At 40.3% G+C, this 14,883-nt stretch overlaps 1 protein-coding gene across 14 annotated transcripts in view; it reads right to left on the bottom strand.

Annotated features, from left to right (window-relative positions):
• plcg2 (phospholipase C, gamma 2) overlaps positions 1-14,883 on the bottom strand; it is a 177,289-nt gene that overhangs the window by 74,208 nt on the left and 88,198 nt on the right. For 13 of the 14 annotated variants that reach the window (XM_061822290.1, XM_061822287.1, XM_061822278.1 and 10 more), the window contains 5 exons: positions 12,459-12,544; positions 12,237-12,354; positions 2,710-2,878; positions 2,443-2,538; positions 1,195-1,275 (listed from right to left, as the gene is read on the bottom strand). In XM_061822290.1, coding sequence (XP_061678274.1) covers positions 1,195-1,275; positions 2,443-2,538; positions 2,710-2,878; positions 12,237-12,354; positions 12,459-12,544 — 550 coding nt within the window. The remainder of the gene's footprint in view (positions 1-1,194; positions 1,276-2,442; positions 2,539-2,709; positions 2,879-12,236; positions 12,355-12,458; positions 12,545-14,883) is intronic. The other variant, XM_061822284.1, reaches the window with a different exon arrangement.

Raw genomic sequence — 14,883 nt, 5'->3', positions numbered from 1 at the left:
GCAGTGTTCTTTCAGATGTTCAAAAGTATAATTGAGTCTCACCTTTTCAAATCTCAGACATAGCAATACAACCCCTGGAAAAAAAAAATCACATAATCACAGCTTCTTGGGGATGATAATTTCAAGTTAATTTTGGAGAAAAAAAAAATCAATTCATGGATGTTCCAGGAAAAAAAAAACAATGTTTATTCACAGTATTGTCATGTTCTGTCTATCAGTTTCACATTTGATGCCTGGAGGGTATGTCTGCATCCTCTTTCTCTTTTCTCTCTGTTCACAGCACCTGTCTTTGATTACCTCATCACCTCTGGTGTATCGCACTGACAAAGACTATATCCGGTGAGCATTAACTGTCAATAATGGGCTGTGAGCACCACTTATTATGGAGGTACATATAGAGACGTCCACCTGTGCTCTTGCTAGAGTCTTCATTGCTGTCCTGCCAGTGTAGCATGTGCCCTGCTAGCTGGATGGCAGCATCAGGCATTGCCCTGTGTAGCCACATCTCTGTGACTCTGAACTGGTAATTTGCAACAAGCAGCAGCTCCATATCGTCCATTTTGTTCATGATAGCTCTGCCGTTTGAGAGAAAAATGCTTAGGAGCAGTGGTTTGTGGGGCCGTCTTCACAGCTTGGTTAGCAGGCCCACCCGACAGCCCTGCTTCTTCTTCCTCGCTCTACGCCGACGGTGCTGCTTGGGATCCCAATAACAATCCACGAGGAGCTGTAGGATCTCATAATGTCCGCAGGGATGTTGTCAGCCCTGATATCTACTCTGGCTTGGAATCCATACAATATCAGCTCCTATTGGCTATATATAAACTCTGCTTGGCAAAACACAGGAACACAAGCAAGCAAACACACAAACAATTGCCATACTGGGGAGCAAAGAGCTGCTGCGCTAGTCCATCTTGCCAAATCTGAAACCCAATCCTCAGTGCTAATCAGTCATCCACCGTGCCATAATTTGAAAAGGTTTAGTTATTAATTAATATACCAAATAACAATCAACATTGACTGGGAAAATCAATTTTAATAGAAGCAAACATGTTGAAAACAGACACTGTCCAGAATAAAGCTAAGTATCACGTATAAGCATATTACAGTAATCCCTTTCTACTTCACATATCATCTATCGGGGGATTCAGTGCATCGTGGATTTCCAGCCACCCCACCCCCCAATAATTCCTTTACCTTTCTGGGGTCTTCCTTTTCCTCCTCTTCTGCATAGTACAACTTGACATCAGAGATCACACAGTAGTGCTTGTTCCACCGCTGAAAAAAGGAATCAAAACATATATCCAAAACCCAATGCTCACATTTTTATTGTATTGACTGTGACTGTTTGCATTTGTACTGTACATCATGATGTTTTGGAAAAATGCTTTCTGACACCATAAGCAAAGAGATAATCTTGTCTTTGTGGATTTTTATTACAAAAAGAAAGGAAGGTCTCTGCAAAGTGAGGAAAAGGTACAAGTCTTGTGAGTTGACACCCCTTACTAAAGATCAGACAAAAGTTCTTTCGTTATATAAAAAAATGAGAGAAACAGAACGAGACAAAACAAGATCAGCTGTATACACATGGAGCCGGTAGAAACAAATTACATGAGGAACAGCTTGACCAGGAAAACTAGAAGCCACAACAGGATAAAACCTGTTAAAGTTGAAAGTAGGACTAATAGAACTAATATCCGGTATATATGACAAACATAATCTGCCAACACAATGGTATTTCAAAAGGTCGAACTCCTGAAATCTTGCAAAAATTAGATTTATCCAAAATTTAACAATTGGCCAAAATGTAACACTGAACTTTGACTCATTCAGGTAAAATAGTGGTGCGCAGAAAACTCTTCTTTTTTCTCATGCTTTTTAGAATATATCCACTTTTCTGATCATATTAGTTGCACTGTATGCGGTTTTAATTGTTTTTTTTAATATTGTGTTTGTAATTTTTATTGTTTTTAATCTTGTTTTTGATGTTTTAGCTCTTTGTTTTCAAATGCCTTTAGTCATCTAAAGCACATTGAGTTACCTCGTGTATGAAATGCACTATACAAATAAATTTGCTTTGGTTTGCATTGCTTTGAACATCGCATTGTAAAAAAAAGTGTGATGACAATATATCATGCAAGATGATGATGATGACAAAATGATGCAGGCAGGCAAAAAATGTTTTTAAATACCCCATGCTTACAGAGATTAAGTAGAATTACAGATTGAAATCCTATTTAACATATGAAAATGTTAAATGACAATTTGTTGTTAGGCAGATGTCTCTCTGCTTCCTGACTACTGTTGAGGGGCCAATGTTCCAGCTGAAGAAGTGGACCACTGTTTGCATTAACTTGAAGATCCCACCTTGTAGGCCTGCGTGAGTGTCAGGTAATTCTTTGTGTGGTGTGAATTTGAGATCAACTTGATAGAACTCAAAAGTACCTGGTTAACGGGGTCCCATATCTCCAAGTCACCCTGTTTCTGCCACATCTTGAAGTCTTTGGTGGTGTCTCCCCCATCAACACTGAGTTTCTTGTGCTGCACATGGACAAATAGTCATATCATCCGACAATGTTTTTTAAGAAAACTAGCATTAGATTCTTCACAAACACACACACACACACACACACACACACACACACACACACATGCACGCACACACACGCAGACACACACACAGACACACAAATTCACAAACACACACAATACTTTAAGGATGATTTTGCCCTTCAGGTGTGTCGGTGATGGTAGCTGCTCAGCCATGTGTTCCACTGGCTCAAGAAGCAGTTTGTCTCCAAAAACGTCTCTGAAGATACGGGCCATTTGGCGTTGCTGCTCTAATGGGCAATGCTCTTCTATAGACAGGATAACCGGGAACCTGAGGAAGAGTGTCATTGAAAACAAAATAAGACAATGTGTAAATGTACTGTGAAAAATTATATATATATATATATATATAAGCAGTGAGTTGATGAGTGGCGATTCCATTGCAGGTTTAGACCGCATGCGCCCAATCCAGTGACAGCAGACGGTGGCACAGTATTAATGGGAAAGCAAAAGGTTTTTGCCGTTAATTGGAGGTCAGGATGATTAAGTCGTATGGTGTCAAAAAATGCCTGAGAAATTGCTGATTTGTCAGCCCACAAGGCCAAGGTGACATCTTCTGTTCGGCAGTCATCCAAAGTAATCCCACCAGAAACATTACGGGAGTAGCCCTTTTCGTGTGGCAATTGTACAAGATGGCAGAGAAACGTGTTCACTACATCAGCTCACCGCTGGTGAGGTGGCTACAGGGGGAGACACTGTGTCTTCACTGGGGCTGTTTTCACTTGGATGAGAGCAACCTGACAGGTCCCTGTCCTCCGAGTGGTTCAACACTAGGTTTGAGGACATCTCCTGAGTTGGTGGTGGTAATTCCTGTTCCACCTGCGCTCGCAGCTGAAGACTTTTTGTCATCGATTAGAGGCTCGAAGCAGCAGAGCAGGTCTTGGTCCATGAGCAGGGGGACAGTTTTCAATTGGAGACACATAGACCAGATGGACTAGCATCATGAGGAATATTGTCCAATGGAGTTGAACTCTGTGTGAGTCACTGAAAATGCTTTGATAGTTAGTGTGCAGTATTCCAGTTGGAGGTCACAGCCACCGGTTTTTTGCAATGTCAGAAGTTGATTTGACACAACATGGGACGGAATAATGATGTCTGCTGCAGGGCCAATCAGAGCTTCGTGGACAAGCTCACGCTCAAATTTGACCGTCAGGTAGAACTTTCAGGAAGCACCTTGTCAGGTTTATCAATTAGACATTCATTAAACTGGACAGAAAGGAAGCAAAGACACCAGATCAAGTCTCGCGAGGAGAGAGGAGAGGAACGGTCTTGTACAATTCGCTACTGCACTCACTGATTATTCTCTCCTCAGCACCTCTATTTATTTAGTTTCAAGACACGCCTGATCTACATGGATGCTACAAAAAGGAGACGGCAAGCAAAACATAGTTGGAAACAAAGTGTATTGGTTTGTTTATGTGTGTGTGCATGTGTGTGGAAGATTGCTGAGTACATGTGCGGTCATCATTTCGTGAACAGGGAGCAGGTGCTCCTGGTTCTAACAGTTCTGATGATTAGATGTTTTTGTTCTTGCTATCTCCTGCTAGGCGGCTGCCACGTTATCTAGAGCAGAGCAAAGCATTTCTTTATTGGAAGCAGATGTATGGTAATTATATTCACAATTATTTGTACATTTCCCCCGTTTATCCTACATTGACGACCACGTTTTCTAGACCAAAGCATTCTTCATTGCAGGCAGACCAAAACATTCTTCATTCCAGGCAGACCAAAGCATTTCTTCATTGCAGGCAGAAGCAGTTACTGAATTATATTTACCATTATTTCTACATTATCCTCTTGTTTATCCTACATTTGCTCAAATCCTCACATCATCTAATAGATCACCCTTTCAGCTTTATTCTACAGAATCATATTTATCAAAACAAAGATAGTTACACTCGGAGAAAAATATAGCACCAATTATTTTAATCTTCTAGATCAGAGAACAGGTCTGGAAGAGAAGTCAGAACGTCATCATCGTGGTCAACAATTTCACTGTCATTACCCTGTTGTGCCAATCATGGATATATTTCTGCCAATTTTGAATTTGTCTGGAGAATAGCAGTGGTTATAAGTTGGTTAAGTGATGCCTTTATGCAGGGAATACAACAACGTCCTCACAATGTAATAATAGATCCAAACACAGCTACATAAACTAGGACAGAGAACACCAAGGTTTTAGATTTGCCATACTCTTTTTTTCCACCACTCAGACCAGGCTGATGTGTTCACACCAGAGTGCTCCTTCATGTTGTGGCTCAGGGTGCGGAGGCCTAAATTTGCCTTTGTGAGTGACCCATCAGACGCTGTGATATTTTGAATAAACAACACTGGTCACCGAACATTGAACAGACGCCACCCTTCTCGGCCAGGAGCATGTCGACCGCTATGTTCCGGAACGCCATGAGTGAGGTTGCAACTGATTGTTCCCTTGTAGCAAAAAAAGCCTGCTTCCGTATAATTACCTAGTTTCTGTACATAGTAACGTATGTAGTTAATTCTCTCAATGTTTTGATTCTGGATTGTCTACAACAAGATGGATTCCCATCCTGCAGCAATCTGGTTAGCCAATTTATACTCATCTGATACGCCTCGTGGGATGCCAATTGTATCAATGTATGTCGGATCTCCATTTTTCCAAGAGGACCTTTGCCTTCGGGAGAAAGCAAGGGGATGTCCAAAGATGGATGCGGCCAATTATATATCCTCTGAACTTTTACTAACACACCACCACCACACCTCGCTGCATGCTGATATCATGACACCATGTTTTGTTGAGACTTCCCACCTTAACACCTGTCCCTGTAAAGCTAACACAGGAGAAATTAGCCAATGCAATATTAGTAGAAAATATCGGTTTATCATTGACTGCCTTAGTTGTTGGATAAACACTATTCCATTTCTGACAAGTGATGTTAGGAGTTGTTTTAGTCATTACCTCCAAGGTACACTGTGTTGGGATTTCTGCTGGAATAACACACAGTATTGGCCTGGGGCCCATGCACATTATGTAACTATAGTTTACCTTGTTAGCTGCATTCTACATTAATAACAACCAGTTGTTTCCTATTTGTAAAAAAAAAAAAAAAAAATGTTCCTCATGCTTTTTCGGTGAAAATACTTCAACTCCCTCCATGGTATACGGACTCTTTTGTATGGCATTCAGGTTTGAAGTAGCATTAAATTGGTAAATGGTGAGAAGAAAATGGGGGTTTCCTTTAGGATAAGCCCATAGATGGAATCCCAAGCAATTAGACTTGGCCAAGTAATTAAAATAGTACTTAACTGATTCATTGGGAGGCACACATAGAGTCCTCCCCTCATGCCTCAGTGACTGCTGCAAAGTTGTTTCTCAATGTTATTTGAAATGAGGTTGCGCCTCTTTATCTTACGAGTGGTAGGCATAGTTGTCTGAGTATAATTATTGGTTCTGTTGTGATGTGTTTTTGGCAGCTTTTCAGGTGTCCAAAAGCAGCATATGAACAAAAATATTATGGCTGACAATGTTACAGCCCAACATGCTATTCTATGGGACAGTTGTGATTGGTGCAGATTTCAATACACATGTTGGAGAAGGAAACAGGGCCGATGAAGAAGTGATGAGTAAGTACGGCATTCAGCAAAGGAACTTTGAGGGTCAGATGGTGGTGGACTTCACAAAAAGGATGGAATTGGCAGTGGTGAACACTTATTTCCAGAAGAGATAGGAACATAGAGTAACCTACAAGAGCGGAGGTAGGACCACGCAGGTGGATTATATTTTGTGGAGACGATGGAATTTGAAGGAGGTTACTGACTGTAAGGTTGTGGTGGGAGAGAGTGTAGCTCGACAGTGTGTAGGATGACTCTGGTAGTGGGTAGGAAGATTAAGAAGACAAAGGTAGAGCAGAGAATCAGGTGGTGGAAGTTGAGGAAGGAAGAATGTCGTGTGGCCTTTTGGAAAGAGGTGAGACAGGCTCGAGATGGACAGGAATAGCTCCCGGAAGACTGGAATACTACCACCAAGGTACTCGGAGAGGCAGGCAGGAGAGTACTTGGGGTGCCTTCTAGTAAGAAAGGGGAGAAGGAGACTTGGTGGTGGAACCCCAAAATATAGGAAGTCATCCAAGGAAAGAGATAAAGAAGAAGAAGTGGGAGATGGAGAGGACTGCGGAGAGGTGGAAGGAATACATTGAGATGCGATGTAGGGCAAAAGTAGAGGTGGCGAAGACTAAACACACACAAAAGTTCGTACGATGTAACGATGTTAAAAGTGACGCATAATGACTAAAAAGACTATTATCAGGGCTCATTAGATGTTGTTTCAAGAAATTGTTGTGAAATGAAATGTGCTTTGATTGACAATATTGACCCATATGCCTTGGAGGAACAAATGGAGCAAGAATTTCGAACTGTGGGCGTCGGTAACCTATCCAGACATCGTCAACTATCTCCTCTTCTCAACAAGCGCTTATACCATGGACCAACTAAAGAATTACAAAGGTCTGGAGGCCTACAACCAATTCATCAATGGCTGGGTTCATGATGCGGTGGTATCCATTGTAAGCACAGCTTGTGTCTCCACACTGCTAAGGTTGGTGTACTGCACAATGCAATTTAAATATGTAGGCTGAGGCTACTTAATTTCTGAGTGAATGCTGTTGAAAGTATTTATTCGCGTGATTACAGTCAGCGTTGTGTTAAATTATGTTGATTATACCAACGAAAGGGGTGTAAATTATTATATACGTTTTTGAAAACGTGCACATAACGATCACTTTGCAGCGATGAGAAAAGCAAGTGCAAACCAAATATGTGAAACAATGAAATAAAGATTAAGACAGATTCATTATAGAGTACTGGTTGGGGGGGATTCAGTTCAATTTTGGTTGCTTTCGTGGGCAGATTTTGAGAGACGCGCATTGCATTCACACACGAGTATTTTGTAGGCCCTTGGCCCTAAAGCATACTTCTCCTTCACCGAACTTAGTTATTGCTAAGTAGGTGTGAAATTCTAAAAGGTATCCAATACCTACCAAGAACAAAATGCTCTGAGAAAACGCTGACATAAGGGAATGATTTGGTTGTTAGACCAGCTCTGCTGATACAAGACAGCCACAGTTGTCGCCGTTTGGTTGATAACAGCTGGCAGTCGAAAGAAAGAGGCTTTACAACGCCCACTTTCATTTGAGTAACCGATAACATAGCAGTGCACCCCCATTCATACGCCTTTCTGAACTGATTTCTACTTAGTTACAATTTGTTTACTTGAATTTACCAATCCAAAATGGCGATCGTTTTTTAACCGAACGTTGTGTGATGTCAGACGAAAACAGTCCATTGGCTGACAACCAGTTCCAGGTGTACCCCAACTCTTGCCAAAAGCTAGCTAGGATAGTCTCCTTGACCTCTCCGCCCCCACAAGTGAGGATAAGCAGTACAGAAAATGGAGGCCTGGATGGACAAAAAGTGTGTTTATCCAACTGCTTACTTTACCTTTAAGTGGGATGCACAATAATTAACTGAAAAGAAAAATCCAATAACATTATGAATTGCTATGTATGTTTTTTTTTTTTTAAAGCAAGAATAAAACTGACAATCCCAAAAAGTGAGATTTGCTGTCAGTAGGTCTGGGTGACTAAATTAAATGTTCTTTCTATTGAATACATCCATCCATTTTCTTTGCCACTTACAGCATCTTCACGAGGGTCGCGGGGTGTGCTGGAGCCTATCCCAGCTGTCAACGGGCAGGAGGCAGGGTACACCCTGAACTGGTTGCCAGCCAATCGCAGGGCACATGGAGAGAAACAGCCGCACTCACAATAAGAACCTAGGGGCAATATTAGAGTGTCCAATTAATGTTGCATGTTTTTGGGATGTGGGAGGAAACCGGAGTGCCTGGAGGAAACCCACACAGGCACGAGGAGAACATGCAAACTCCATTGATTGAACCCGGGACCTCAGAACTGTGAGGCCAACGCTTTACCAGCTGAACCACCATGCCGCCCATTGAATACAGTTAATCGTAAATATGCATTGAGTTGAGAGGTTTTGGTGAAGAACTTAAGCGTTCTTTTCTTGTGAATACACCCAATGGGAAACCTATTGAACTGAGAGGAACCGTGCAGTACAGAAAACATGGTATAGGGTATGTGAGATTTCTTAACCATTTAGGGAAAAAAAGTTTTTTTTGATTGCTATTTGCAGCAAATGTTCCTCAAATGTTCTGGAAAAAGCTGACACGGTGTGGCGATCCCGAGTCTGACAAGCCGAAAAGAAAACAAGAAGTTCTGCAAACATTCAAAGGGGAAGAAAAATATCAAGTGTCAACATATCAAATATTAACAGCCACTTAAAACGTCATGGCTACAATGGTGTTTTGAAAGACTATGAAGATGCCTGCACTGAAACAGACTCAAAGCCACCAACAAAAAAAGTACAAAAAGTTTGATGTGATGATTTGATGGCTAAAACATGTCACCCCCTTCATGTAAAGTCATAGGTCTTTATCTATTGTGTTCTCATTTGTATGTACACGGCAAAAATGGGGAGACTTGAGTCAAATGGCTTGACATGATTCCACTCGATTTGCCAGTTTATTGATTTGTGACTTCCTTGCCAAATACTAGAAAGACTTGACTTGACTTTAGACTTGTTAGCCAAGTGACTTGAAGTTCACTTGAACTACATGACTTGACAAGTCATCTTGTTTAGAGTTAGAAATCTGTATCTTGATTGACCAGTTGACCAGTTTTTTAATGAAAGACAAAGAAAAACGTGTTTTTTTGCATTGTTTTTTTCTGCATTGTTACGGACTTGCCACTGTGAAGACGCCACCAGTATGAACATTGATGGCAGGAGCTCCGAATATAATAACATTTGGATTTAAGTATTATGTATTTAGTAAATTACGCAAAAAAATAATAGCAACCATTTGTTAGCTGGCCAAACATTTTCATTGACTAGTTTGGGATGATTAAAAATAAAAATGAGGTGATTGTGAATGTAAGTCACGTAACTAGGGGTGGGATGGTTTGCGTGACTAGTGTGGGAAAATGAGCGAAAGATTTGTTTGACATTTGTCTGGAGAGTAAAATCAGCTTGGATTTTGAAGGCTCTCACAATTGTGTATATTTTGTGTACAACCCGATCATCCCCCAGTAGCTTCACATTCAGCTCATTCATATCTGAAAATATGTCCACAGCAAACACAAAAGCCAGTTGTCAATTGTATGGAGTAGGGGTGTCAAACGTACAGCCGGCGGGCCGGAACGAGCCCCCGAGTGGGTCCAGTCCGACTCGCGGGAAAGACATTACATTGTACATTTTTAGCTCCAGGGTCTGTTTTTGGTATTTTGTCCTCTCCTTGGAATTTTATCAGCTTTTAATTTGCCCCTGACCCCCTTATCCTCAAAATATATTTGTCAAAAAAGAGAAAAGTGGACTCCGGTTGTCAGATTTTCCCCCCAAAATTGAGATCTTCCTATTTGTTGATGGAGGTGGATTGGAAAACTGTGTGCCTCCTGTGTACAGAGCAAGTAATCTTGGGCGCCATTATGAGACTCAGCATAGTGAAAAATGCAACAGTTTACACAAAGAACTGAGAAGAGAGAAGATAAATGAAATGGTGGTGGGCTTGAGGAAATACCAGTCTATTTTCACTAGGGGCAGAGACCAGTGATGCAGCATTGAAACCCAGCTACGTAATTGCTAGCAAAATAGCATTTGCATCAAAGCTGTTCTGTGAACGGAGTTCATTAAAAAAAGCTTGCGAGAAATGACTTCAGATCTTTAGAAAACTTGAGACAGAATTTGGATTTTTTTACTCACCATTCACACTCAGGGCTTCTGATGTGCCAGTTGACATGAAACTTGAAATAATTGATTTGCACTGTGATGTAGAATCTAAGGACATAATTCTTCTTGTGGGCTTGGACACATTTTTGTTTGTATCTCCTGCCAGGCTATCCTAAATTAACGCCACTGGCTGAAAAAATGTATACATTTGGGACTACTTATCTTTGTGAGTACGTTTTCTCAGTAATGAACATTAATAAAACAAAGCTGCACGCAAAGCTTGCACGTAAGTACTTATATGACATTCTGAAATTAGTTGCTACTCAGTACATGGTTTATAATATTGTTGCACTTTTGCAGGCTAAAAGATGTCAAGTTTCAGGAGACTACATTCTGTGAAATGCATCATTTGCACTAATGAAAAATACAGTGGCGAAATTAATAGTTGCTATAGCAATTACCGTGCAATTCAGTGTTAGTTAACAGACTTACCACAAAGGAGTTTGGTTAAGTGGAATATGATTTGTCTATGCTATATATGTTATGTAGGTTTTTTTATTTTAGTTTATATTTTATGTGTACATTTTATGCATTAAATGGGCAGGTGTCAAATTTACTTTTTTAATTTTCTATTTAAAAGAGGTAAAACCTGAGATTTTAGGTGTGTGGAATAAATTTACGTGTTCAGATTTACTTCCCAGATGTGGAAAATAGAGTAAATAATTTCTGCATCTTGATGTTTGATTTGTTAACATGCGTACCTGTGTTTTAAAGGGGAATTCCGGTGGTTTGCATTTACAATATATCCAATAGGTCATGTAATATGTACTCTATCTTGTTAAATCCTCTCTCATTTAATAGTGTTTTGAGAAGATTTTTATCGACAATTACAAATTTTCAGGGGCACTACCATTTTCGCGAGTCACAGGACCTATGGGCGGATGTGACGTGTTACGTGCCGTTCCACATGCTCGATTACATGGGACACCATTATGCCCACCGCTGATTTCTCGGATTTCTCCTCATCTGATGAAGAAATAGTAGTCTCGGTTGATCGGGAAGACGGAAGAATACTTCCATACAGATATGACCATTTTTTTTTATTTCAAGCTAACTGTAGTTGATACACACAGTGCAAGGAAAAGAAAACCTCACCTGTCCAAAACAAATATGAGATCCCTACTAAAACAGATTTCCAAAACATCTGTTTTTAGAATTGCTCATTTGTTGGTTTTAAAATTTGTTTATGATTCATTATCAAATGTAAACTTCAGCAATAGTTGAGTGATAAACTAAGTAATGGTGTTTGTCAGAGGTCAGAGTATTTCCTAGTCTCAAGTCATAACCATGTCTCAAGTAAGTCCGAAGTGAATATCAGGAAAAAGACGAAGTCACCACTAAATTATAAGCAAGAGGGTCAACTTAGTCAACTTATTACTTGATTTAAGCAAGTCAAGCCAAACAATCTCGCTCGAGTCGCAACATATATTGGAGTGTTAATAAAATGTTTTTTTTTCACATTTATCCATAGCATACGTCATAACACTGAAAAAAGTGTTCACAGCTTAGAAAAGTTAAATGAACAACAACTGAGATTGTGATTGATGGATGTTATTGGTTATCATATTGGTATTGGTCTTGAGAAGCGTAAAATGAATTGTATTGGCTTGAAAAAACATATAATGCATCACTAGATTTTTTGTTAGTTTTATGTAAATGTTTAAATTCCTTTGTGCCCTAAAGCCCTTGTGGTTCTCCTGGTTACAATTGAATTAATTCTTAAACCCCTAAATAAAAGAACTACATTATAAAATATTTCATTCCTCTTTCACTTAAATATTTGTTCTACTTACTGCGAGGTAACGAAAGCATGCTGATTGATGGCTTTAACCACATCTTCAAACTTGATTTTAGTTGTCCTGGTCCAACCATGATAGATTATTGGTTCTCCAGGTCCTTCCCAGCAATCTACTACATTTCACGTCATGCAAAACACAAACATTAAAAAAATACAATTGAGAAAAATAAGTAATGTGGAAGAATCTATGTCCAGTAAAATTTTAAAACATACTGACATTCAACACAGCGACATCCCAGGCGCAGACAGCGCACATAAGCCTCTGTTGAAGATTCACTACGAAGCTGGTCACCTGTCAGGTAGCTATAAAAACGAAAATCATGTGATTAAAATCTTGGTTAATTAGGAAGGGGAGTGAAGTTTGATTTCAGTTCTTATGTTCTCCATGTTCTCATTGACCATTGGTTTTCAAAGAGTGGCTCCACAGCGAGATAAAGGTGACCAAACCCTGAGACCACTTTGAAATCCAGCAACAAATTGAGAGCTGCTATACAAATTTACTGACCAAGTAACGTTCAACAGGTAATGTTTGTCGATAGGAGCTGGAGTCCAGAAAGTAACCCTAGGCAAAAGGCATTACAGGTAGCAAAGGCAAGAGACTGGTAACTCGCACAAGGACAAAAGTGAAACCAAACAACTCCCTACTGCTATGGACATATATAGAATTTGGCATTGGGAAGAACAGATCTTGAAAGCATTGTTTCCTCCATTGCTGGGTGTGATCCATGCAAGCCTGCCTGGGGAGAGAAGATTCCTGCACATAAGTGAACACAAGAGCCTCACATTTTGAAGTCAGCCAGTAACACACAGCTAAATAAAGGAACCCAAGCAATAGCAATGAGAGTGCAACTAACGTAACTTTGTATAATAGGAGCAAGCTTTTATTGTGTGACACTTAACTCTCAGGAGAAGACAAAACTCAATCATCTTGTATCAGTACATAATAATGGCATTTGACAAAGAGCCATGGTGCTTTCAACTGTCAAAAAACATTCAACGGAATGACTTCATGCAGCTCAAAATGGACAGAACTGGTAACTGGTCAACCTCATCAGAAGAGTAACATTTGGGACGCCATTTCCCATGATCACCCATGGGAGCATATGTTTGCTTGGCATTAATGATGGGAATCGAAAACCGAGAATCGGTGAGAACTTTTTTGAAAGTTAACAATTCCATGTGTTCACTGGACTTGCAAGCGATTTCTTTAACAATACTATTTATATCACGACCCATCGATACGGTGGGAGGACCCAAATGCAGGACTCGGGAGATGCAGAGGTAATTCGGGAAAAACGTTTATTGTTCCAATGTTGGGGATCAGGCAGGCAGTCAGGTGCAGCAGCGGTAGTCAGGACGTCGGGCATAGAAAGCAGGTCCGCGGGCAGGCAGGAGTCGGTACATGGGAGATCGATCAAAGAAGGCAGAAGTGTCAAAGGAGTCAGGCTCACGGGGTCAGTCGGAGAACAGGCGGAGGTCAGTACACACGGGTTCGCGATCAGAGATACGGGAGTGCAGGAACGGGGCATGAGCCGCACCGATCTGGCGAAGGACCAGTCGTTCCAAGGGTCCTATATACACAGGAGCCAATCAGCCAGCTAATGGTGATATGACGCGGATCTTTTGTTACATTCTGAGAGAAGGATTACGTCGTCGGACGCAGACGGAGCTTTTTATTATTGCTGCTTTCAGACAAGTTGTTTGAGTTTGAGTGGTGAATATACGTCGTTTGACTAGTTAACTCGTGTTACACACTACTAAACTGTCTTTGTACTTGTATTTTGTTATTGTTTTGTGTTGTATTGTATTGTGTGTGATTAAATCGTCTTAAACGCAATACAAGTGCTTTGTTGTATTTTGCTGCTTTAACCGAGGGGATCACTTTAAAATTATCACGTAACATATGCTATAAACTGTGAGACAAATTAGTCCCCCCAACTACTACTTTTTTTAACAGCTTGATACACACCTACCTGTCATTTAGAACCCACAAAGCTCAAGTCCTTTGCACCTGTGCAATCCATTTTTCACAAAGATGGAAACATGTGAAGAGTGAATCTATCCTCCCAAGTGTTCGAGCAAAATCGAGCAATACAAGGAGCCGGAATTTTGGCTAACAAGAAGAAAAAACGGTTCATTTTTTTGCCGGTACAATAGGTATAAAACAATATAAACACCCGACCCCACTAGTGCAAAAAACGTCACTTCCTGTTTCTTCCTCAACACAAAATCCTAGAGAGACGTTCACTGGCAAGAGATGAAAAAAACGACATATAGCAACATTCTGACTTGCTGTGAAAAAAACTAATTGGTCCATTCCGGATGATTATTTTTGGTTAAAAACATATTGAATTTTATGTTTTAGGTGTCAGTGGCACTTTAAGCATGCCAAACAGGACAAAGTACTATGGCGTCATCTGCATTTTTGCGGTGCGTTCATTGCATTTTTCAGGCAACATAGCTTTAGTGGTACATTAAAATGAGAAAAAAATTGAAAAAACAAGCGTCATTTAATATTTTTTTTACATGGCCATAAAGGTCTGTGTGGTGTTTCAGAAAATTGCCTTATCTATTATTGTGACTTTGATGAAGATGAAATAATATTTAATGGCTAATTTATGCAAAAATACAGGTAATTTCAA

The sequence above is a fragment of the Syngnathoides biaculeatus genome, chromosome 6 (assembly GCF_019802595.1).
Source record: "Syngnathoides biaculeatus isolate LvHL_M chromosome 6, ASM1980259v1, whole genome shotgun sequence".
NCBI classification, from domain to species: domain Eukaryota; kingdom Metazoa; phylum Chordata; class Actinopteri; order Syngnathiformes; family Syngnathidae; genus Syngnathoides; species Syngnathoides biaculeatus.
The sequence above is the reverse complement of the archived record's forward strand: the minus strand, read 5'-3'. Positions and strand labels throughout refer to the sequence as shown.